Source organism: Drosophila subpulchrella, chromosome X (assembly GCF_014743375.2).
Source record: "Drosophila subpulchrella strain 33 F10 #4 breed RU33 chromosome X, RU_Dsub_v1.1 Primary Assembly, whole genome shotgun sequence".
Lineage (NCBI taxonomy): Eukaryota > Metazoa > Arthropoda > Insecta > Diptera > Drosophilidae > Drosophila > Drosophila subpulchrella.
In genome coordinates, this window is record NC_050613.1 from 21866447 (window position 1) to 21890367 (window position 23921).

Genomic DNA, 23921 nt, shown 5'->3' on the forward strand with positions numbered 1-23921 from the left:
ATGGCTATTTTGGGGCCAAGTGTTGAATAGTGGCGAAAATGTTTGGGGCGGAAAACGGAAGTGGCTTGAATTCCAATCATTGGATTCCAATTGAGGGGATCAAACGATTCAATTTGCCAAGAAAAGGGGATTTCGTATATACATAATCCTGTCGGAACTGAGTATAACATATTGTTTAAATATTTAAGGACAATAAACGGAGAAATGTTCTTTTGTCCTATAAAATACCGGTAGCAATTGCTTTTACTACAGAGCACCTGACCATTCGATTAACACGATTCAATTGGCGAGTCATGAAAGTTATATTAAACTGCTATGGTGATTCACGTAAACATTCGATTGACATTTCGGTGCCACACTCAATTGAGTTTCTGTTTGGCATTCGATAAGCAGTCGATTGCCATTCGTCAAACATTCGATTGGAAATGAAACGGTGGAAAAGGGGGGGGGGGGGGGTAAGGGAAGTGAGAGGAGAAAGTGGAGACTAGTCTGTACATATATCCATTTCCCGTATTCCAGATGCAGCAGCGAACAATCCATCTGTCTATCCATCTTCCCATCTATCCGTCACACACCCACTTTACAACGGCATCTGCATGCTACAGTTTCTCCACCCACAAACACCCCTTAACCCCTTATCCCTTAACCTACTCCCCCCCCCCCCCCCCAACCCCTCTTCACACTATCCCTGTTAAACTGTTGAGTGACTTTCAACGATTTTTGGATGCATCGCAGTGACGGAAGCTGCCATCTGCTCGCCCAAGATAAACCAGCAAGCCATCTGTGTCTGCCCCTCCTTCGGCTTTTTTTGGCCCCCTTGAAAGTCCCCTCTCGATACCCCTTGGCACGCCTCTGGCGGCGGCGTGTGTGGGAATCCCCTCACTGCAGGAGTTCAGCCCTCACCTGCGCCAGCTTGGAAATCTCGAAAAACTTTGCTTGATGAGACTGTTGCTGGTGCACTGCTAAAAAATGCAGGTGTTTAAAGAAATCAAATGGTAAAAAATATGGGATTTTGAAGTTCTTCTTAAAGTTATTTGAAAGTATGCTAAAAACGTAGTCTAGTTTAAAAAAAAAGATTTGTTGCATACTTTTAGACACATTTCTAAGTGATTTCCAATCTTAAGTGATTTTAGTGGCAGTTTTTTATTTTTAGGGCTGTTGTATAGTCTGCCTGTAAAACTAAAAGTACGATTTTAACATAGAAAACGTATATTTATAATTTAAAACCAACTTTTGGTTTATCATGCGGACAAGAACGGACATGAAAAAAGGTTATTAAAAGCTTACAAGCCAATTCATCAATACTAGTTATATTGTAGTATTTTCATATTTTGAGCACCATTTTGTAGGCCAGTGTTGTTCAGACTGCTTATGCGGGTTCAGGCTTGGGTTTTGGTATGTGGACTGGAATTGGGTAGTAAAGGGATTGGAGCCAAAAGACTGGGGTGCTGGGTGCTCCACTCTTTGGACAGGAGTCGTGCAAAAGTTAAGCAAATCGCATATTTTATTCATGTGTTCATTAGGCAGCTACAATGTGCGACCGAAAATGTTTAAAGGAAGCGACAGGGGGCCAGGTAAATGGGTATGAGTATGAGTATGGGTATGGGTATGGGTATGGGTATGGATATGGGGATGGGTATCCTACTCCTTTCGAGAAAACGGAGCTGAGCTGAATGTGTGGGTCAGGCCGCCTGGCAATTCATGAAGCTGCAAAATGGGTCGCCAAGCGAGAACTTCAAAAGGGAAACCAAAAAGGATGCAGGGACATATTCAGCCACCTTCTGCCAATAGAATTCAAAGGGGGTTGTCTGTTGGCAGTGAGTGCATCACTGTTCACTGTTATATAAGCCAAAAAACGGGGACACTCTGATAAAGTCACTATCTATATATACATATATATATATATGTGTGTGTGTGTGTGTATGGGGGTCCTTAAAGCCTGGCTGGCGTGAGGACATAAATTTTTACTTAAATTATATGACGCGACATGACTCCAACCGACACACACAGAAATATTGCCAGAGGAAAAACAAGATGAAAAAAAGATGTGGAAAATGCCCGCCGCATAAATAAAACTCTTCATTTGGATGCAGGGCAACTGCAGCTAACTTTACGTATGTCACAGGGATGCCCCCTGACCCCATCCCCTTCTTCGGTTATCCTTGTTAGCTCCTTTCACGTTTTCCGACGTGGTCAAATGCATTTCCATTTCCACGCTGCCCTGGCCAAAACTGCAAACAAATTTTTCGGTTGCCGCGCGGTTTTTGACCAAAGTCGGAAAACCGCTGGGTAAAATGAACCAAGGACAAGTGCTTCAGTTCGGAAACACGAAACTTGGTTAGTGACCACCAATGGAGAAGGGAATGTCCAGGACAAATGGGTGGAAATCCCCTCAAGATGACTTCCACCAGCTAATGAGCACTAAGGCAGCGAACTAGGTGAAGAAGTGAATCCAACATGTAGTTATTATCCATGTTAAGTCCTAAAGAGAATATGAAAAGAACTGGAAAAATTCCTATAACGATAACAATTACCTTAAACCAAAACACTTAAGCACATTAACCTAAAAATACCTTAACCGATAACAATCTTTAAAGATCATTACTCAGAAGTAACGATATATTTTTTAATGCAATCGCTAACTTTCAACAATTTATCGATTGCAATAAAACGTTTCTCTAGAGCCCTCAGGGCCCCACAAAATGTATTAACTAACTGTCTCTCTAAATAATGTTTCCTATTAGTAATATTGCATATTAGATAGTAGGAAAAACCCTCCTTTTCTATCAACTCAAAGTGTATCGATAGTGCCGATCGATTGCGCCTCCCAATCGTTGACTTTTCACGCCATCAATCGCTAATTACCTATCGCAGTCATCTAATGAGGGGCCCCCGATTCGTACAACATGGATGGAAATGGAAATGAAAATTCCCAGCACAATCAATGGCCACCACTCCATCATTTAGTCCCCAGTGCGAAATACCCAATTTGAAACATCGACGGTTCATTATCGAATGGCCATAATTAAACACCCTTCGCGGTGAACATTTTCGATTTTGCATTTTGAATTTTAAAATTTCATTTTCATTTCCATTTGTCAACAAGGGAAACATTTGCTATTAGTTCACATCTTATTAGTGATTTTAGATTATGGTAGAATTTGGGTTTAAATTCGGTTTAAATAGTTATTGCTTTGTAAACATTTTATGAATCCTTTTGATATTTTAGCTTTGGTTTTTGGACGTTTGCTTCGATTCGGTTATAGGTTTGTTTATCGATGTTGCTTGTAATTATGATGGGTCTGGGTTCTTATAGGTTTTATCCATATATACAAAGCGACATCACATTAATATCACGCATACGACAGGTGGGCCGTAATTTCATTTTATGAACATTTTCTTGTCATTTTTCGGTCTCCATTTTTTTGCCCGCTGTTTTTTTCTTCTTTTTTTTTTTAATAAATTGACGCCAAATGTTGTTGCTGCTGTTGCTGTTTGCATAAATTAAATGTTGCATTTATGCACATCAGTGCGCATTTAAAATTGTACAAATTGATTAAGAACGATTCGCATTAAAAATTTTCAAATTGGATGAGTGCGCTGTGTTCGACGCTTGTTGTTGCATTGTAGTGCTGTTGTGTTTGTTGCTCTTGCCGGCTCGCATTGCTGATAAATGATGTGAAAATCAATTAAAATAAATTACCAGACTGTAGTGCGATGGGACTTTCGGTTCAGGAGAGAAATGTCAACTTGCCCATCGGAGTGCGAAGCAAACATGCGAGGCACAGTTTGTCCATGTTCCAATTGGGAGCACCGAGTTATGAGATAGTTGACCGATATTTATCGGCTAAGCGGCAGCTTTTCTTGATTATTAAAATAAAAACTTAATTTTTTTGGTGTAAAAATCAAATGTAAAGCGTATGCCACAATATATTTTCAACCCAAAAGTCCATAGGCACAATTCCGATAGAAGTCGTTTTTTCACTGCATACTTTTAGACAGCTTTATAAAAGATTTTGGCAGCTTCTCTTAATTTTTAAAGTCAAAAATATAATTTTGAAAATGTTCTTTTATAGAGTATATTATAAATTGTAATAATTGGTCAAGGTTTATAAAAGATTGCAACAATATATTTAGAATACAAAAATGTTAAATCATTTATTTCGTAAAAGAAATTTTTCGCTGCCTACTTTTAGACACCCTAGTAAAAGATTAGAAAACCCCAACGACTTTCATATAGATTTTCTTTCAAATTTAACAATTAAATAATCGAAAATAATTTTTAAATAATCATCTATCTGTATAAATCCAAGAAATCGCTTAACTCTTTTTCGGCTACAATCTTTAATCCATGAATCCTGCATATATTGAATATATGCCTTGTGCATCACCGCTTGATAATACGCTGTTGATCGAAATGATTTTATACGATTTTAATATGTTGACTATTAAATTAATTTCGTATCATTATTGCGGCTGAGGCAACTGACAGATTATCTCGCACATTACTCATATTTATGGCAATAATTGCGGGTAATTCGGAAGGCTCTCAGATTCATCACTTGTTTCGAAATTCATGGGCGTTTCCAGAGCTTAGATCTAAAAAATCCGCTTTACCATCCTTAATTCAACACACACAATTTCCATTTTAATTGTTTTCCATATTATGTTATATAACACTATAGCGATGTTTTTCCCGCGATTTCCTTTGTCATTGTAAGCGCATTAACAAAAATGTGCAACAAAATGTTGATGGCTGACAAAGATGCTTTGCCGCTCGGCCGTGGCGATTATTTATGCATATTGTTCAGATTTGCATATGGCGAATGTTCAACAACGGATTGCCGGTGGGCGGTAGATGGGGGTCAGGTTGGGGGGCGTGTCACGGTGACATACAGTGTGCCACTTTTGTGCTGTGTTGCATGTTTTTAGGAGCTCGACGTTCGACGTGCATATTCATTAATAATAAACCAAATTACCTATATTCCGTGCTCTCTCTCCCTTTTGTGCCCCATATTGTGGCTATATCGCTTACGGCCCTCTATATCCTGTGATTTTTAAACCCCTCTACCCCAACTACCCCATCCCCCAGTTTTTCCCCCCTTCTTCACCGCTTATCCGCTTGCCCAGTGCAATTTAATTATGCAGAACTCGACAAATAGAAGGGAAATGGGGGCTGGGCTTTTGGAACGAAATCGGGGTTATAGAGCCTTTCTGTCTGGACAGGAACAGCGGATATATCCTACGGAATACACACACACACCCCCACGCGTTTGTGTGTATTGTGGCGAACATAATATGCATGCACACGCAGCACATTTGGGAGCAGTTCGAGTTGTTCCTGTTCGTACCGCTGTTTTTGTTGCCAATAGTTTTTCCTCACTATTTTTTTTTTTGTGGCTTGGCGTACGGTGAAATTGCCTGACCCGGATGTAAGCCAAACGCAGTGGTCAAAAGGGATAGGAAAATTAAGGTAAACCAATTTTTGGCAAGGGGTATATCATTGTGTACTGAGGTGTCTAAAAGTATGCAGCATTCTAGTTTAGGTGCCGAAAGCGCAATGGCATCAATTTTAAAGAAATATTTTTTTTTTTTGCCTACTTTTAGACAGATTTATAAGGGATTTGAAAAACTATAGTGATATTTATACCCTTGCTGAAGGTATTATATTAATAACGCAGTGAAGACCCTATAAAGTGTGTATGTTCTTAATAAGCATTTTTTAGACGAATATTTAGTCATCTCCGTTTGTCCATTTGTCCGTTTCTTGGCGATCAAGTCTCTCAGCTCCTTGTCAGAATTTAAATATGTATATTGTCTAAGTGATTTGAAAAACCATAGTAATATTTATACCCTTGCTGAAGGTATTAATAATATAATAATAACGCAGTGAAGAGCTAATAAAAAATGTATGTTCTTAATAAGCATCTTTTAGACGAATATTTAGTCATGTCCGTTTGTCTGTTTGTCCGTCTGTCCGTTTGTCCGTTTGTCCTTTTGTCCTTTTGTCCTTTTGTCCTTTTGTCCGTTTGTCTGTTTGTCCGTTTGTCCGTTTGTCCGTTTGTCCGTTTGTCCGTTTGTCCGTTTGTCCGTTTGTCCTTTTGTCCTTTTGTCCGTTTGTCTGTTTGTCCTTTTGTCCGTTTGTCCTTTTGTCCGTTTGTCCGTTTGTCCGTCTGTCCGTTTGTCCTTTTGTCCTTTTGTCCGTTTGTCTGTTTGTCCGTTTGTCCTTTTGTCCTTTTGTCCGTTTGTCCGTTTGTCTGTTTGTCCGTTTGTCCGTCTGCCCGTTTGTCCATTTGTCCGCTCCTAGGCAATCTAGTCTCTCAGCTTCTAGTCAAAATTCAAATATATTGTCTAGGACAATTTAACCATACTTTAGTCAGCTGTAACCTAAAACCAGAAATCTCTAATTCCCATTTGATCCAAAAAAATCAGGACACTGTGCATTTTGTACTCTTGCCACCTGTTGTTGTTGCATCCGCTTGTAGTGTTGCCTCTGTTGGTTGTGGGCTGTTGTTGTTGCCTGCGTTATGCATATTTTGCTCATGTTCGACAAGTAAAGGGACATGTCGTGTCAGTTTTTTGCGCTTATATGGGCCAAGATGCCCAACACATTGGACGCCATTAGCGGCCATCGGGATTTGCATGTTTGAGCGTGTCTCGCTTTTACTTTCACATTAATTGACGGGGGAGGGGGATGGTATGGAATGGTATGTTATGGGGGAAAAGGTGAAAGAGGAAAACCAGAAAGCATTTAACGCGCGTTTCGCGTGAACGGAATGCCCTCCCCCACCGCCCACAAAAAGTGACCACATCTAGGGGGGGTTTTAATTCCAGGTAAACAGTTTCTGTTCCACTTCCACATTCCCCAGTGCATTGAACTGGTATTGTCGGTATGAAACGCAAAAAAAGCATAAACAGAATAACAAAGAAACACAAAAATCCCAGCGGATCTGTGATGATGATTAACCCCTTAATGACCACTGAGCAAATACATATCATTTTTTGAGGCAAGAACTTTTCAAATAACACTAATTTTCTGAAAAACTGAAAGCCACTCAATCATTAGATAGAACTACCTTTTTTGGTAAATGAAATCCAAATATTTTCTGAACTTATGTGCATAGGGCTTTAAGATATTAGCAATTATTCAAATTCTTTATATATTTTCGATTCCTTTATTATGATGCACTTTGTATAATGCGAAAAAGTACCAATTTATGTGGATCAGCCAAAGTTTGGCTAATAAATTCCTGACTGTGTTTTACTTCAGCCCTTTCGGTTTTTCTTCTTTGGCTGCTGCCACCGCTTCCTCTTATTGTTTTCCCTTGATTTTAGCTGACTAAACGCATAAATCTGTGGCTGCGTGCGACTTTTGCCACCCACAAACCCGTTTGAGCACTTCACCGCCCCTTTTTTTGCCCTTCCTCACGCTGCCGGAAGACTTGATAAAAATCTTTGTTTTCGTTTCGGGAAATGCTTAAATTATGTTGCTTAGGCGACGACGGCGACGTTTGTTGTACTTGACTGCATGGGAACCAAAAACTGCAAATGGCAAATCTTCAGTAGGAACTCGAGGGGGCAAAGTGCAGCAGTTGACAGGCAAATGAAGTGCAGCAATTTACATAGTTCAACATGCGGAAAGAAAGAGAAGTGTGGGAGTGAGATGGGAAAGGATGACAGAGAGGGAGAAAGAGAAGTGAGGCCCATCATGACCCATTCTATTCCTATTCTTAGCGATAATAGCTATAAGGTACACCCTACTTTTTCGGAGGATAAGTGCACAGCTAAGGCGATTTGATATAAAAATCTTAAATCAAAAATCGAACCTATAGTACTCAATTCTACGCAACATTGAAATACTCACTTCTAAGGGCTTACGAAGAGAACCGAACCAAGCCTAACAATACAACTCTTTCAGCCTTAAAATTACGCAAAATGCATAATTTCAGTAAGCCACAAAAGTAGTGCTAAGAAGCAGCATCAGCTAAAGTTGTACTTGTCATTCTTGTCCTGTTGTTGCCATTACTGATATTCTGCTTCTTTTTGCTATGTTGCTAAAACGTGTGCACATAAATATTTAAATGCCAAAAAGTCACGTCTTGAATAATTGTTTAACTTGTGTGTGCAGAACGGGGTGGCACATGTGTATTAGGGTGCGGGGTTGGCTTGCTATAGCTATTTTAAGAACTTTTTCAACTAAGTGCAGCTGTTACTGCCTGTACTTTCCCTCTACAGCCGCCTCCTCGGCCCCCATATTGCCCTCATTTCCTTATTTCGACTGCGACTTGCGTCAACAGGCACAAGGATTCATTATTATGAACGCAAATTACTCAAACTCCCACACTCATGCACAATTAAGTAATGCGTGTGTGAGGATGGTGGTGCGTTTGCATGTGTGCTGCTGTTAATTTTCATATTAAATCCGTTAAAATGTGCAAATACCCAACAGGCACTCACCGAGCACGGACACGAAGTACGTCGTTTGTCTAGAGACGGTAGCGTGACACGCATAAGCAGTTACAAGTCATTTATAGGGTAAGCAGCACGAAAGATATGTGAAATAAGGCAAGGTACTGTTTATTGGCGCCCAACGTGGGGCCATCATAAGGTAATTTAAGTATTACGCGTAAGTCGTATCAAATGCCTTATAAAGTTGATCGAAGCAAGAGATTTGGTAAGTTGTTACTGTAATTGAGGCAATTATTAAAAGATCTAACACGGTCTCTGTCGCTGAATGATATAATATTTCAACTATACATTTTTATTGTATTACTGTTATATCGATAAGTCATATTTTAATCTGATTACTTCCGATTCACGCATTCATCTCCGGATCGAACCGCACTAAACAAAATCCATTCAAGTTGAGGCAAGGCAAAGTCAAGTCAAGAACGACGACGCTGTGTGCCACCCTCGGGTGGGGAATTTCAATAAACGAGCATCGTGTAAGTAAAGTTATTAAAGGTACTTATACAACCCCAAACCACCAGTAACAACAGCCCTACAGCCACCTATGTGTACACATAGTTACCTACTTACCTGTGTAACTACTTACATTATGCATATTACTTTCACCCACTTTCCACGGTATTTTTGGCTGCTCAAATGCGCAAAATGTAATATAGGTTTTATATGTGTGTGTGTTGACTGAGGTTGAAAACTGGATGGGCAAAGGTAGTTCACTACATCATATTGGGGAGCAGAAGACCTGCCCCGAAGGGTTTGCCCCAAAATGAAGTGGGGGAATATGAGCATCGAGGCAAATTCAGTTTATTTTAGATATTAAACTGATGAAAATAATTGGTATCACTTCAGTCCAATTACGGTCCAATAAATTGTAAATGAAGCTGAAACTTTAATTGGCGTCAGTCAATGAGAAACTACATAGTAATTGTTACATTGCCGAACGTGATAATCTGTCATCTATCAAAGTGGCAAATACTTTTAGGTTTCTAAGTTGCATCTTCTTTGGCCTTGTCTTCGCTTTGAGAATATAAATAGTGACTTCCGTATGATTGTCAATTAGGTTGGCTTAGGAGAACAAAGTGCAGGGCTGCATTCCGGTTCGACAGGCATGTGCAGGTCAGCGCTTGACAGCAGAAGCTAAAAAATGCCGAGCGCAACTGTACCACAATTGTTGTGTGTGGGGCAACATTGTGCCTGGCCAACCGAATTGTTAATAACTGGCCACTGGCACGTGCTTACCTGCAGCTAACACGACTTTCTCCACTCCCTGCTGCCGGCTCATCCATTTTTATCCTCTTCCCTTCGAAGGAGCAGGACCATAAAAAGCCGGGGCCAAAGGAAACATTTCCACATGCCCACAAATTAGTGGCACATTTGGGAGAAGTTCGCCATGTGTTTGGATCGGGGATGTGTCTTTTGTGGCTTCCGTGCAGCAAAGTTGCAGCCACCGAACAACCCACAACAGGCCACAAAAACAGCATTAACTAGCTGACAATCCTTAAAGTGGCTGGAACTACGAGATTCAGGTGGCAAGTGTAAAATGAAATGGCAGAATGACCGAACCATAATGGGATGTCAAGATGTTTTTTCGGTTCTTATGTGTCCAGGGGACAGAAGTGAAGATGAGACATTCTCATCTTAATGGTTAGGGTGGACAAATATGATTATTTTCCACTAGTATTTACTGCACAAGATTGATTTACAGAACATTAAAAATGTAAAAGAATGGAATTGATTCAGATTTAAAGTAATTCGGTGGCCAACATAAATTCATCAATTTCAACGATTTCGATAATTGGTGCCCCGGGTGGTCTTTACCGAGCTGCAATTGAAATGCCTTCAAAAAATATTGTTCTTTGTGCATATTTGCTGCGTAATTGAAAACCAACAAGATGGTAATGACAACGAAAAACTTCAACCGATACACATATCTACCTAGGTAGATATATTTGTGCAATTCGTACAAACAAATGAACACGTATCTGTTTTTATAAGCACGTGAAGCTGTCAAGGACATGAAATCGGTAAGTTGTTGTTGATTCCGTCCAAACAAAACGAGTGGAGTAGGCATCACATCCGATTCTTTCAATCAATAAAGAGCTCCCGGGCAATACCAATAGCCAAAGCTCATTACAAACAATAAACAAACAATGATGGCCAACCAAAATAATAATAATACAGAAAAAGCCACTGTTAAATGATGGAACAATAGAGTTAAATGACGAGTTTCGTGTGCAAAATTTCCATTCCAACGAAATATTTGATTTGCGGTGTTAAAAATCACATGTTACCATAGTCCAGTGGTTACCAACAGAAGATGGACAGGCGGCCCGCGGGATAGGTCATGCATCTGCCGCTGATCTGCTTCCGCTCTCGCCACACACACAGTGTACGGAGAACAACGGCTAGGCCAATCAATCACACGAACCAAATTTCAACATTTCATTGTTTGCTTTGCCATAGGTTGATACTTTTCAAATGAATGCCTAATTAGCCGATGGTATTGTAGTCTCTTTTCAATGACTTCCTACAGTTCCATCAGTCATTTATGCATTCGTTTGAAAATAATCTTTTTCAAACCTTTAAACTCTTTTCCCTTTTTGTATATTTTATCTTGAACATCTAATCAGAAACGGATTTGCGAACTGATATCCTTATTGGCATGTCCTGTCAAAGGCTATCCAACATATAAATAAACGGCTTTCGGTTGATATCAAATGGTCATCATTATCACACTACCCCACTTTAAAGTGCCAAAACGGTGAGGCAATCATACATTTTATGGGCTTTGATTGCTTTTGACATTTATTGATTTATTTGGCCAGAGAGACATGCGTGTGTGTGTGCATGTGCTGGGATGTAAATATTTATAAATTGCTGATATGCAATTAAAAATTACAGCAACAAAATGACAGCTGCCTCAGGTGCAGAACCACATGCTCGTGCAAATTAAGCTCCGATGCAGGTCTTTAAAATGCAAATGTGGGCGAAAAGGGTTCGAGATTTTCACAATCTGGGATTAAAACGTATTATTCTTAAAATTCATACCTAGCAGCTTATAACCCATAAAAATAAGCAAAATCTTTGGCATCTTTGGCTGTCAAAAGCATATTAGGAAAGTAAATATTTATCGTAGATGGAAAATACAAGAGTTAAGCCTTGGAATTAGGTTATTCTCAACTACATATGCCTTCTTTATTGGGATTAAAATTATTTTGTCTTATGTATTAATTTTGAACTCCTTCAACCATAGTAAGTTGTGCGGAGGAGTGCAAAGAACTGATATGACATGCTGATTACCTTCATGAAGGTGTTGAAAGATATTGGTGGAAAGGTGGGCGGTCTTATAGAGGCTGGCTTCTGACTGCGGGCAATGATAAATTTCAGGATGCGCTTATATTTGGTGCTGCAGGGTAACCAATTCTGATTGAAGGCAGAATGACCAATTCGAGAGCTCTAAAATATTAGGAATAATAAATATAAAAACAAATATACATTTTCTCTAGAAAACTCACTGATGAGATCATTTCATCGCCGTAATAACAGACCACAAAGACTTGAACTAGGGAGGCCGAAAAAAAGATAAAGTACAGCACAATATCCTCCACATTTGAAGCTGTTATCTGAAAGCCAGCAAAGCAAATGACCAGCGAGGCGGCAATAAAGTTCCAAAGGATCAGGAAGCTAAATATGCTGTTTACCTCCTCGCTAAGGCTGAAAAATGGATAACTATGTTAAAGAAATATTTGTTATTGCAAGAGAAGTCCCTAGAGATTATTTTGAAAAAAATATATAGCATACTTTTAAGGGCTTTTAGAATAGATTTCAAATCTCTAGAGATTTATAGGAAACCTGCATACTCACTCCAAAGCTCTGGCATGATAGACCACCAAACCATGGAGATATTTGATATTCTCCTCATCCGTATGATCGCTGCCATCGTAGGCCTCCAAGTCATTGGCTATAAAGTTAAAGTGCATGGTCAGCTGGGTAATGGTCGTAATTAGCACGAGATCCACGCAGACGTAGGAGACTCCGGCCACATAGGCACAGTGAGCCAATCCCCAGTAGGAAAACCAATAGACCGTCAGATCCGTCTCAGCATCGTAGGGAAATAGGATGTGAAAGCCGTAGTTCCTTTCAAATATCTCCGAGCCCATTAGGTAGTACTTTACCGTCGACTTGATGGCTGGATAAAAGCTAAATGACGAGGTATAGGTCATGCAGAGGATGGTGAAGAGAGTCATGACTCTGTTCATGTGTTTCCTGTAATATGGCACTTGATATTTCCGCTGTGACTCCATGTCCACGGGGTACATCTCCCTGAGGTCATCCAGTAGCTTGACCAAACGTTGCTTATTCACCGTCAGTCCGAATTGCTTGAAGTCGGCCATGAAACTGAAGCCAATGCAAGGGGCAACCGCTGTGGCCTCCAAAAGAGTTGTAGTCGACATGATGTGTACGATAAAGTAGGCAATTTCGCCCACCACATAGGCATTGAAGTTAAGGAAACCCAATACCAGATAAAATCGCAACAGATAACGCCTTATCACATTGGGATCCCGGTCCGAATACAGATCCTCGCCGATGGTCTTGTAGAAAGTCATCGGGAATCGGGTGAGTTCGTCAAAGGTGACCACTTCATCATCGCCCTTGGGCTTACGTTTACGAAACAGCATGACGATGTGGTTTAATAGCCGAATCCGTAGGGGCTTAGGCTTTTATAGTGGTCACCAGTGAGGCGACACCATTAAATTGTCATGAGCCAGCCCGTGCTGACCTCATAATTACTTAATTGAATTTGACGTAATTGCAGACACCTGCCAACATTGTATTGCTAAAATATTAAGCCCTTAGAGCTAAGCTGAAGGAATGTTCCGATAGATACACGGAGAAAAAACTACAGATATCTCAGGATATTATTTTATTTGAGTTGAATCACTAGGCTGTTGAAATCAAGTCTAAGGGTGTTGAAAAGTATGCAGTAAAAAAGGAAAGTCATCTTCGGGATTCAGAATATATCGTTGCATACTCTTAGATACCACAGTAAGTTTTATATGAAATTAAGCTTCTTTTCTGCACGTGCACATATAAAATCCCCGATGGCTGATGGAAATTAATTCAATTAAATGCCAGAAGGATTATCAGAGGCAGGCCTCAAAACTTACCATCATTCGACATTAAAGACAAGTTCGCAAATCAAGTGGCCAATGTAAGTACATACCATTGTGCCTGGGGAGCCCTTCATCCCAGATGCTCGCCAAATGCCAAACATAGAGAAGTATTTTCTGGCAGCCATTCGGATTTGACGGGTGTGGTTTCCATAACGCCAGAACCCCCCCCTTTTCGGGCTGGGTCTTCTTCACATTTTGGCATTTTGAGGCACAAAAGGTGCTCGGGCCGCAGCCAGGTTTAATTATTCATTGGGAATGCCGGACTACTTATACCAATTGTATGCCCATACAAAATATCTTAATCTGCTAACAATGTGCTTGCGTATTTCCCTCATAGTTCGTGGCTTTAAGTTGAGATTAAATCGAGATGGCCAATAAGAACAATGCATTGCATTGGATTTTCTGAAACAATACCCCAACATAACTCTGCTTTTCAAAGAAAACACAGCTCTGCCTATATATGAATAAACAGGATATGGATAATAGTTTTATTGCTAAGATTAATATTCTGGGATCTACAGTTGGTATTTGTGCTGCTCGATAATATTAGGTCATAAAATTACATGGAGAAATATTTTCGAAGTCGAAGCAGCTTATCCATTTCATTTTAACTATTTTTTATGATTTATTAACCATCTTCTCCTAAATTAATTTCTTGTGAAACCAGCACCTTGAAAGTTATCCTTTCGTTAAGTGTATTGGCAAATTACGTAATCTAGTGGCTCTAACTAAAATAAACCAAACTTGCGGGAAAAGGACAACGAAGTTTTTGAATTCCCCCTATCAAATACCTCAATTGAATCATCTATTCAATGTCTATAATAGATAACACCGTGCCATGCACTAATTGCCAGCATGCAATATAAAACATTCCTGATCACGTACATGGAAATTATAAATTTGTTGATTTGTTTACCTTACGCTTAGTTTGCGGTTAAAGTTTTGCAATTAAATGCTGCATAAATTACATGGCTTTGCGAATGCGTCAAATAATTTACGGCAAATTGAAATTAATTTGAGTTATATGGCCGCAACCGAATGCACAAGCAAATCAAATGTAAACTTTAATAATAATAATTTGCAGCAAAAAAGCCAAAGGAAGCCAAACATGTTCAGACTTGCAGGCGTCGCTTCATCCGCACAAACATACTACGTACATTTTATGGTCCTGGTAATTAGTTTAAAAAATACTTATATATATATACGCATGGTATTTATGGCCCTGGACCGACAATGTGAAAACGAGTTGATTTTCGTATTTATTGGCCGGCATCAGCAGCCAGTGTGTAAATAAGTATGTGTGCTCTGGATAAACAATTAAATCGGAGATATCAGTGCTCATTGGGCTAATAATTGAGTTAAATATTTGCACATGGAAATTCAAAACAACCCATGGCCTTCTGTATTCAGCATGCTGCCATATGCCTCAAATTGAAATACATTTTAATTTGAAGCGTTGACTCAATTATTAATGCAAATTAATTGTATTGCCATTAGCACAAGTCCAAACGTGTTTCAGTGTTGCAGTGTGTCCATGTCGTTGATTGTTATTTTTACAGCAATCGATGGGGCAACACTTAATGCAACAGTTGTCAACGGTTCGAACCCCACGCCACTGTATTATATTCCTTAAATTGAGTTTTTAATTAGATACGACGGACATTCATATGTTTCGCACATATTGTTTATCCTTTGTGCAACGTGTCTGCAATATTGTATTATTGTATTAATTAAAATAATAAAAGCATGCGGATTCGGACCTTTAACTGGGCAGTGCGTATGATTTTTCGACAGATTATGTGGCACTTTTATAGGGAGATGGATTTCAGAAACACATTGTTAAGCAAACATATCAATTAGGGCTGTGGAAGGCTGCGACCGTGTTCAAAGCCAACTATCAAATGTATAATTATTCTTTTAAGAGAGAAAATATTTTTTAATGAATTACAAAGAATTATAAAAAAAATTTTTTTTATCTAGCCACATGTAATTTATCTCAAAAGTAAATCAAAAAAAAAATGTTAATCCCTTTATTAAGTTTTTTTCAAGGTAAAAGTTAGGTTGGAACTATCATATTTTAATTTGCCCACTAAATTTAACCATTGTCCAATTTTTTTCGCTTAGTAAACTGCATGATTATTAGTCGTGTAAACACGTGTAATATCATATTTGAATTTGCATGACATTTATGGGAAAACAAACTGCGAGTGCCCATTTATTTCCAGGTAGTATGCAATAGAATTATCTGTTTTAATTCAGTGGAATTGTGATGCCTTTGTGCCATCGACAATGGCAATTTAAAATATTCTTATGCCCACATACAATTGGGCAATTGGTAGAAGAAAACTTCATACATATAGGCCGCAGGGTTTTCCGAAGGGAAAACTTCCATCACTTGTCGATATTTGCCAATGTGTGTGTGTGTGTGTGTGTGTGTGCAGCACAGAAATTTCTATTACAATTTTTGGCACAATTTTTTCCCACTCAGGTTTGAACTATCAAAGGCCAACGGCGCATTGGGTTTCAAAAGAGATGTGTTTTTGCCCCCCATTTTGCCCTTTCTGCATTTTCCAGCTGAGAATTGAGCTGTCGGCTGTCCATACACACAATGCGTGCATCTGTGGGGGTAAATGCTGTGCCTGTGTGTGTGAAAGGGTATTTTCGGCCATGAAAATGTCCTTAGACATTTCGATAAATTGTTGCCCCAAATTCCTCTCCAAGTGGCCCGCATTCCTGGCTCTAAGCTACTTTGAAAAATCAACTTTCTTGATTGTTTAGCTTTTGGGGTACTAAAGGGAATATTGGAAAATATCCTTGTCAAAAAAAAAATAAATAAAAAAAAATACTAATGGTTTTTACCTATCCTTATTATTTATCTTAGGTCCTTAACATTAATTAACTTGATTTAGGTAAATAACTTATCTTAAACTTCCTTTTTTATACAAGAACTGTTTATTTTGCTTTTTAAAATACTAAAATTATATTAATTATAAATATTATCATCGGAATAATTTCAGAAAATCTTTTAAAAGAGCATTCGACTATGCCTTGAATAATTTCCATGCTTCCAGCTTTGATCCCCCTAACGCTTTTCGCTTTTTTTTTGTTCTTTGTTGGCATAATATTCAAATTGGTTGGCCGGGCAAAGAAATGCAAACTCAAAGAAGTCCTTCCCACTTTTACTGGATGCCCATTTTTTTTTTCCTACCTCCGGGATGGTTTCAGAGCACTGCTTCCGACACTTCCAACATTGTTTGCAAGTGGGGCGAACTATCACAGGTCTTTGGCAAAGGTAACGAAATCTGCCCAGGAAGTGTAAGGGAATCCATTAAATGCTTGATTTGACACAAAATTTTCGAAAAGGAGGGATGGTGAAAAAATCAGATAACGCTTTAATTGCAAAAGGATTTTTTTTTTTTTAAATACAAAGCAATAGTATTGGAGAAAAATGCAACAAAATAAGCTCAAATCGCCCATATCCCATATCCTTTGGCTGCATAACAGTAAATGCAACGGTAAACCTGGTACTTTTCTCTCTTCCTCTTGCTTTTATGGCCACTTAACGCGTAACGGTAAAAATGGCCGTCGACCAGCAAAAAGAAGAAGATGGAGAAATTCTTGCAATTTATTGACTACCACAACCAACGGACAGCGTCCATTGATTGCCAATTGATTTGTCGAGTGTGTGGGCGTGTCGGTGGGCGGGTAACCAGTGTGTCTTTTGGGGGCGTGGCAGTCGGTAAAGAGTGGCCAAGTAAAAGCACAAAAGTCAAAGTTGATCGTCGGTTTTGTGCGAGTGTCCAGCCCCACAGGCCTCAAGTTTAACCCGTTCGCAGAACGAACATGTTTGTTTTTTCTGGTGTCAGAAAAATGACTTGGGAATTATAGGCTTTTAGGCGCCTGAAATATTCATACTGAATATGTTCTTAAGTTGTTAAGAGTTGCCCTCTCTCTTTGAAGAAAAAGTTAATTTTACTTTTGTATAAATAAATATTATTCTTGAAGACAATGGTGGATCCTTAAAGGGTTAAACAATTTCACAGCGAACTTATGACCCGAAATGAACAAGAGGAGCTGCCCAGGACTTGCATATTCGTTAAATTTACCGCAGAAGGCGAAAAGGAGGAGGAGGAAGGTCCTGAGCCTGAGAGGAGACAACCACATAGCTTATGCAGACGAGACCGAGACCGGGTATGGAGTGCCGTAAACGGAGCTGCACGGTTAGGAAAATCATACGATATCATATTATAATGCATTATAATGATATTGAACAGTGAGTAATATTAAAAGGATAGGGGTACTTTCATTAAAATCAGAATATTATTGTATTTCATCATATATTTCATAAGGTTTCGAGTTTAAAGCAGTTAAATTAGATAATCCCCTAACTATTCTTGTACCATATCATCATCATAATAAATAAATCACAAATCTTCATAATAATGCACTTATTCTAAAAGTTCCGACTTTATAACATGTCAAATAGATAATCTCGAAACTATTCTGGTACCATATCATCATCATAATGAATAACTCACAAATCTTTATAATAATGCATTTTTTCTAAAAGTTCCGACTTTATAACATGTCAAATAGATAATCTAAAAAAAAAATTCTGGTGATCATAATGAATAAATCATAAATCTTCATAACAATGAATTTTTTTTTAAAGTTCCGACTTTATAACATGTCAAATAGATAATCTCGAAACTATTCTGGTACCATATCATCATCATAATGAATAAATCATAAATCTTCATAATAATGAATTTTTCTAAAAGTTCCGACTTTATAACATGTCAAATAGATAATCTTGAAACTATTGTAGTACCATATCATCATCATATGATATCACTGTTTCTTTCTGTGTGGCAACGGAGCCCGGGCAGAAACTATAGCCGTATCCGTGCACCAGGACTCGCACACCGGAGCTGGAGCCGGAGTGATGGCCCGTGGCCCAGGAATCGCAGCGGAAGGGGATTCCGGAGCGGTTCAGGATGGCAGGACGAAGTACCAGGAGGCGGCAGTCGGTAGTCGGTAGTCGGTAGTCGGCAGTCGGCAGACAAAAGCACGCAAAAACTTTGTTGCAAAACACTTAGCACACACATATGAATGTTCCACAGGCGACAAAGGTTTCAAGAATAATAACAACAATGTCTTGTGGGTTTGCTGCTGATCTATAAGGTCTATATAGGATATACTGTTCGAACAGCATGTTTATAAAGCCATTCAAAATGTCTTATTTGAAATTACATACCTTACCTAAACCAGACATAACAAAAACTTAAACATGCAATTTTTAAAGAATTTGTTTTAAGTAAAAAAAAGTTTTTTCTTGATCTTTACAAAAGTTCGGTGTCATCATACTTGTCGCCTGTGTTTTACATGTTAAATGCGCGCCGCCACACATTTCTCATTGAGTGCGGCTATGCGGAGTGCGAGTGCAAGGATGTGAATGTGAGTGTGTTGTGCATTGTCTGGTTAGTCCTTTCCGCATATATTTGAAAATAAAGTTACGACAAGTTGCACTCAATTTTCAGCATTTACTGTCAGCGCACAGGCACGCCACGGCAGCCAGTTGAGCAGCAGTACAGTGAAGTCAGGGTAGGAGGGAAAAACGAGAAAGGAGGAGGATGGGGGTGCTGGTGCTGGGTCCAAGCCACTGTGGCAACAAAAACTATGTCAGGCCGGTGGACAGTGGATATGGCACACAGGGAAAATTACAATTGGATAGTTGGACCTGAAAAAAATTCTAAATAAACACTTGGGAATTATAAGCGTTAGTGCAAGAGCAGGAAAATTCTAGATTGAAACTAGTTGAATACTTGAACCTGAAAAAATTCCAAATAAACACTTGGGAATTATAAGCGCTAGTGCAAAAGCAGGAAAATTATAGATTGAAACTAGTTGAATAGTTGAACCTGAAAACATTCCAAATAAACACTTGGGAATTATAAGCGCTGGTGCAAGTGCAGGAAAATTCTAGACTGAAACTAGTACAATAATTCAATAAATTCTAAAACTTAAAATCAAAACAATAATGCAAGTAAAAATACTACAAAACACTTAGGAGCTGATAATTTTTAAAGGCCTTGAAAATACTACCCCCTTTTTCTTTGTGTGTAAAAAGAAAAGCCAAGCAACGCATAAAACGCTTGAAATGAATACGTGTTACAATTGTTCGTCCCGCAATTCCCCTTGGGCCAACTCAACCCCTTGGCATACTGCTATACAGGCTACGCCCCTGGGCCTACCAACCCCGACCCCTTAAGCCCTGCTGTTCGTATGCGATTTGCAAACATTTTCATTATGCCCATGGACATGGGAGCGTGCTACTAAATTGATCAGGAATATAGTTTTACATATGCATGAGGGAAATAGAATGAAAGCTGTATCGTTGCAGGTGCTTAAGACCCAATAAAAGGGGGGCGAATAAATTAGTCAGGTTGTGAAAATACAGTTTTTAATTGAAACATGATCCCATCATAAAATCCCTTAATTGGTATTCGGACTTCTAATGGCACAAGGCCTAGGGTTTTCAAGGAACAGCAGAAGAAATTCAAAAGGTACGTGATTTTGAAAAGGGTGTCTCATGTGTAAAGTACAATCTAAATTACTCAGTTTTACCCTTTATATGAGCGATGACTGGTAAAAATAAATTTCTGGTAGTGCCGACTTAGTGATAAGCGACTTTTCAGAGGACAATGAACAGAGGACTCCAGCGGTACGTGAGTCCTGGCTGATGGTCCCCGTGAGTTGTCACATCTCGCCACCAGTCCCAAATAAGTCCTATGTGGTGGCATTTTTGGTTCAGCCAGCTTACACTCAAAAAAACAAACGCCAGGTTGTTAATCTATACAAATTTTAAAATAATAAACTTATTTTTTAAGTTTTTAAATTAAGAAAAGTAAATTTTATGCATGGGCTAAGCTTTAATTATTCCCAACTGTTTTTTCTGAAATATAATAACATAATATAATTAACTTTTTTAAATTAACAAAGCCTAGAAAATTATAATGTTAAGTATTCGCCTTTGTTAAATTGTTCGTTAATAAATTACTTTAAGTAAATGTACTTTATTTTAATTATTCCCAACTGTTTTTTCTGAAATATAATAACATAATATAATTAACTTTTTTAAATTAACAAAGCCTCAAAAAATTATAATGTTAAGTATTCGCCTTTGTTAAATTGTTCGTTAATAAATTACTTTAAGTAAATGTATTTTATTTGAAAGTATCAGATCGAATTATTTTTTGAGTGCACAGTTAACAATATTTATTTATAATTTCAACAGTTAGACCTATTTTGACTATGTTTATTGATAAAAAATAAGCCCTTACGCATTAAGTAAGACTAACTATGCTTATTGGAAGAACTGAAAATTGTTTTATCAATTTAAAGGGAAAGTTTTTTGATGTGCAGCTGGTCGACTCGGACGGGAGATAAGCTCTGCAGGTGGTTGCCCGATTCCCGGCATTTGCATATAGAATTGTGTGGTGCGTGCGAAGTAACGTCATCAAAAAAGGGGACACAGACCAAAGTGGAACCACCCACGTCCAACACCCACAACTCACTCTGAAAAGTGCCACAAGCTGGCTGTCACAGCCTCTGGCAGCTGCAAGTGTATTTAAATTTCAACAAATTAGCTTAGTAAATTAGCTGCTCATAAATCTGTGGCCATAAAAACACGGACACGAGATACTCGCCGGGTGAATCCGGAATGAAAATGGAGAGACAGTTGGGACAGCCAGAGCGACAGCATCTGTCATTGGCTTAGTTTCCATTTTGGCCAAGATCCACACGGCGTTTCCATAACCATAATTAAGGGTATCCAGTCACGTACATCAGGCACCTACTTTTGTAATGGTTTTCCGGCATTAAGTTCGGTTTACGCTCCATAATGACCTGCACTCCCCTAGAGGTTATCTCCATTCGGATACATAGATACTTGAAGTGAAAGAAAATGTTTACCATACCATAGATTTAAAGCGTGTTTAATTGTATTTGCCATAGAATTAAATAGAATTTATTTAAGTTATTGCTTTTCAACGGAAAGTGTAACAGCTTGTACAGTCTTAGTATGTGTTTATTGGCCCAGTGATATATATAGCAGGCTCCAAGGTTAAAATTAGTTATTGGGGGGCACCCCCCACTTAAGCCATGGAACCCATGGATGTGGTGGGTTTGCCGGGATCGGTGTCACCATGACCACCCTGCTCCATTTCGGCAGTAGGTCCATACGGATTTCCCAGGCGATTGTGATAGATTCCAGCGGAACGGAGGCGCTCGTCCAGTTGGTAGCGATTGTTCAACATTTCGCGATGGCCAGTCGGATCCACCATGCGATTGGCAACACGGCGACCGATGGTCATTAGCTCGGCCGTGCGATAGGTATGTGCGGATCCGGCTCGATTGCCAAACGATTCGAAATCGGATACGGCCCTAATGCCCGACAATTCCGGGCATTTCAGCATTACGTCGCGGGAACAACACGGTATATTCAGGTTGTCTTCTTCCTTGGCATAGCGTTTGGAATTTTGCTTGACCAATTTTTCCACAATCTCGCTGATCTTCACCTGATCCTCGGTCTTTATGAAATTGGCCATTCTATGTGCGTTATGTGTATTTGTATAACTCGCGAGCGTTTGGTTAAACAGAAGGACGAGCTTACCTGGTTTTTTTTTTTTTTTTGCTTTAAGGAAAAATGAAAAGATTTTATGAAATGTGCTAGGCGCAAGGCACTGAATCTGAATGAATACAAATGGTTAAACGGATAGTCAAAATAATCACAACACAATTAGCAAAGGTAGAGTTGATGGGCTAAAAAGTTGTGGGCATATTTTGTTTGGCAAGTGTTGTAAGCCGCCGCCCCACATAAGTTAATTAACACTCATAAATTGTTTGTGAAAATTCTAATCATATTAGGAAAAGTTTTTACCCATTTGCTTGGCGCACTTTCTCACTCCTCGCAATGCAACTGGCCCTTATCAAAATCAAGTTTATTTCCTCATTTTTCGCTTGGCCAGCACAGCAGGACTACCAGTTTTACCATCGTCCTTGGACACCATACATTAGCTGCACAAAAACACATGTGTGTGGGCATATAAAATACACAGAAAAAATTATATAATAACTACTTTTTAAAATAATAATATAAATAAAAATTATAATTCATATTAGACATCGAATTCTAAGCGAATACCATTTCTTAACAGCCGATTTCCAGTAATACTTGATTGGTTACAAATTTTTTTTAATATAATAAATTTTTAAAATTAATCCAGTTTTGGTTTTAAGGAAAACATCGCAGAAAAAAGGAATTTTACATATTACACACATTTAATTTATTTACAATTTATACAAATATTGTAGCTGGAATATTAAAAGAAACCCCTAAAAAATAAGTAGTGGTATTCGAACCTGGTCCCTAATCGGCCTTCTTAGTTCTTTTTTCCGATTTGGTCAAGTTTTGGATTGAAAACTGCAAGACGAATATCGAATATCCAAATATTGTAGCTGGAATATTAAAAGAAACCTCTAAAAAATAAGTAATGGTATTCGAACCTGGTCCCTTATCAGCCTTCTTAGTTTTTTTTTTCGATTTGGTCAAGTTTTGGCTTGAAAACTGCAAAACGATTATATGCGTTATATATTCTTTAAATATCTAATCAACTGCGAACATCGAAATGAATATCGAGCTGTGTAGAGGCAACATTTTGCGAAGGACTTTGGGGGTCTTGGCACGTGTGCCCCAAAAATAAGTTGTAAAGTGGAGAGTGCAGGGCGGTGAATGGTGAATGCAGATGGGGTGACGGCAATTTCCAAGCAGTTAAAATAATTGCAACAAATTTTCAAGTTTTCCTTATTATCCCTTTTTGCATGCTCCTGCATATAATCCGAACGCAAACAACAGACTGCAGCATGGGCGGACCCCCCTCCCCCCTTAAAAAGGGGGTCTTTGTGGTATGGGTTGAAGGGGGGTGCTTGGGGCTGTCTGTGAGAGCTTGGGGCGGCAGCCACATAAATGTTTTAAGCTGTTGTGAATTATGGTAATGAATGTCAGCGCAAACTTCCGGATGCCTGGGCTCAGACCGAAGACCAGACCCGGCTAAAGCCTGCCATATTCACCTGACCCCCACCCCCAAAGAACCCCCCTTGAAAAAGGGGTGGGGGGGGAGGATCCAACCCCTCCCTGGGCCTTTTGTTTTGACCGTCTTTTGTTCTCTCAGCCACGTCGCCACTCAACATTGGCCAGTAGCAACGGCGGCGTCGGAAATG

The 23921-nt window shown here is 39.1% G+C and overlaps 2 protein-coding genes across 2 annotated transcripts; both read right to left on the minus strand.

The window, feature by feature from the left end:
- Positions 1-11634: 11634 nt before the first annotated feature.
- On the minus strand, positions 11635-13145 carry LOC119556878 (putative odorant receptor 92a). The gene is made up of 3 exons (XM_037869353.1): positions 12331-13145; positions 11982-12180; positions 11635-11922 (listed from the first exon to the last, which is right to left on the minus strand). The coding sequence occupies exons 1-3, from the start codon at positions 13143-13145 to the stop codon at positions 11710-11712; spliced, it is 1227 nt and encodes a 408-aa protein (XP_037725281.1). The 3' UTR covers positions 11635-11709.
- An 8509-nt stretch (positions 13146-21654) lies between these two features.
- Positions 21655-22409, minus strand: LOC119557459. Its single transcript, XM_037870224.1, has 2 exons — positions 22315-22409; positions 21655-22250 (listed from the first exon to the last, which is right to left on the minus strand). Exon 2 carries the CDS (start codon positions 22247-22249, stop codon positions 21797-21799), a length of 453 nt encoding a protein of 150 aa, XP_037726152.1. The 5' UTR covers position 22250; positions 22315-22409; the 3' UTR covers positions 21655-21796.
- Positions 22410-23921: the final 1512 nt, after the last annotated feature.

Excerpts from the sequence above, each read along its gene's own strand:
- LOC119556878 (XM_037869353.1), bottom strand. The coding sequence starts at position 13,145 with ATGCTGTTTCGTAAACGTAAGCCCAAGGGCGATGATGAAGTGGTCACC. Across the intron at positions 12,181-12,330 it reads TATCATGCCAGAGCTTTGGA|CCTTAGCGAGGAGGTAAACA; the intron begins GTGAGTATGCAG and ends TCCATTTTTCAG. Across the intron at positions 11,923-11,981 it reads GCGATGAAATGATCTCATCA|AGCTCTCGAATTGGTCATTC; the intron begins GTGAGTTTTCTA and ends CTAATATTTTAG.
- LOC119557459 (XM_037870224.1), bottom strand. The coding sequence starts at position 22,249 with ATGGCCAATTTCATAAAGACCGAGGATCAGGTGAAGATCAGCGAGATT.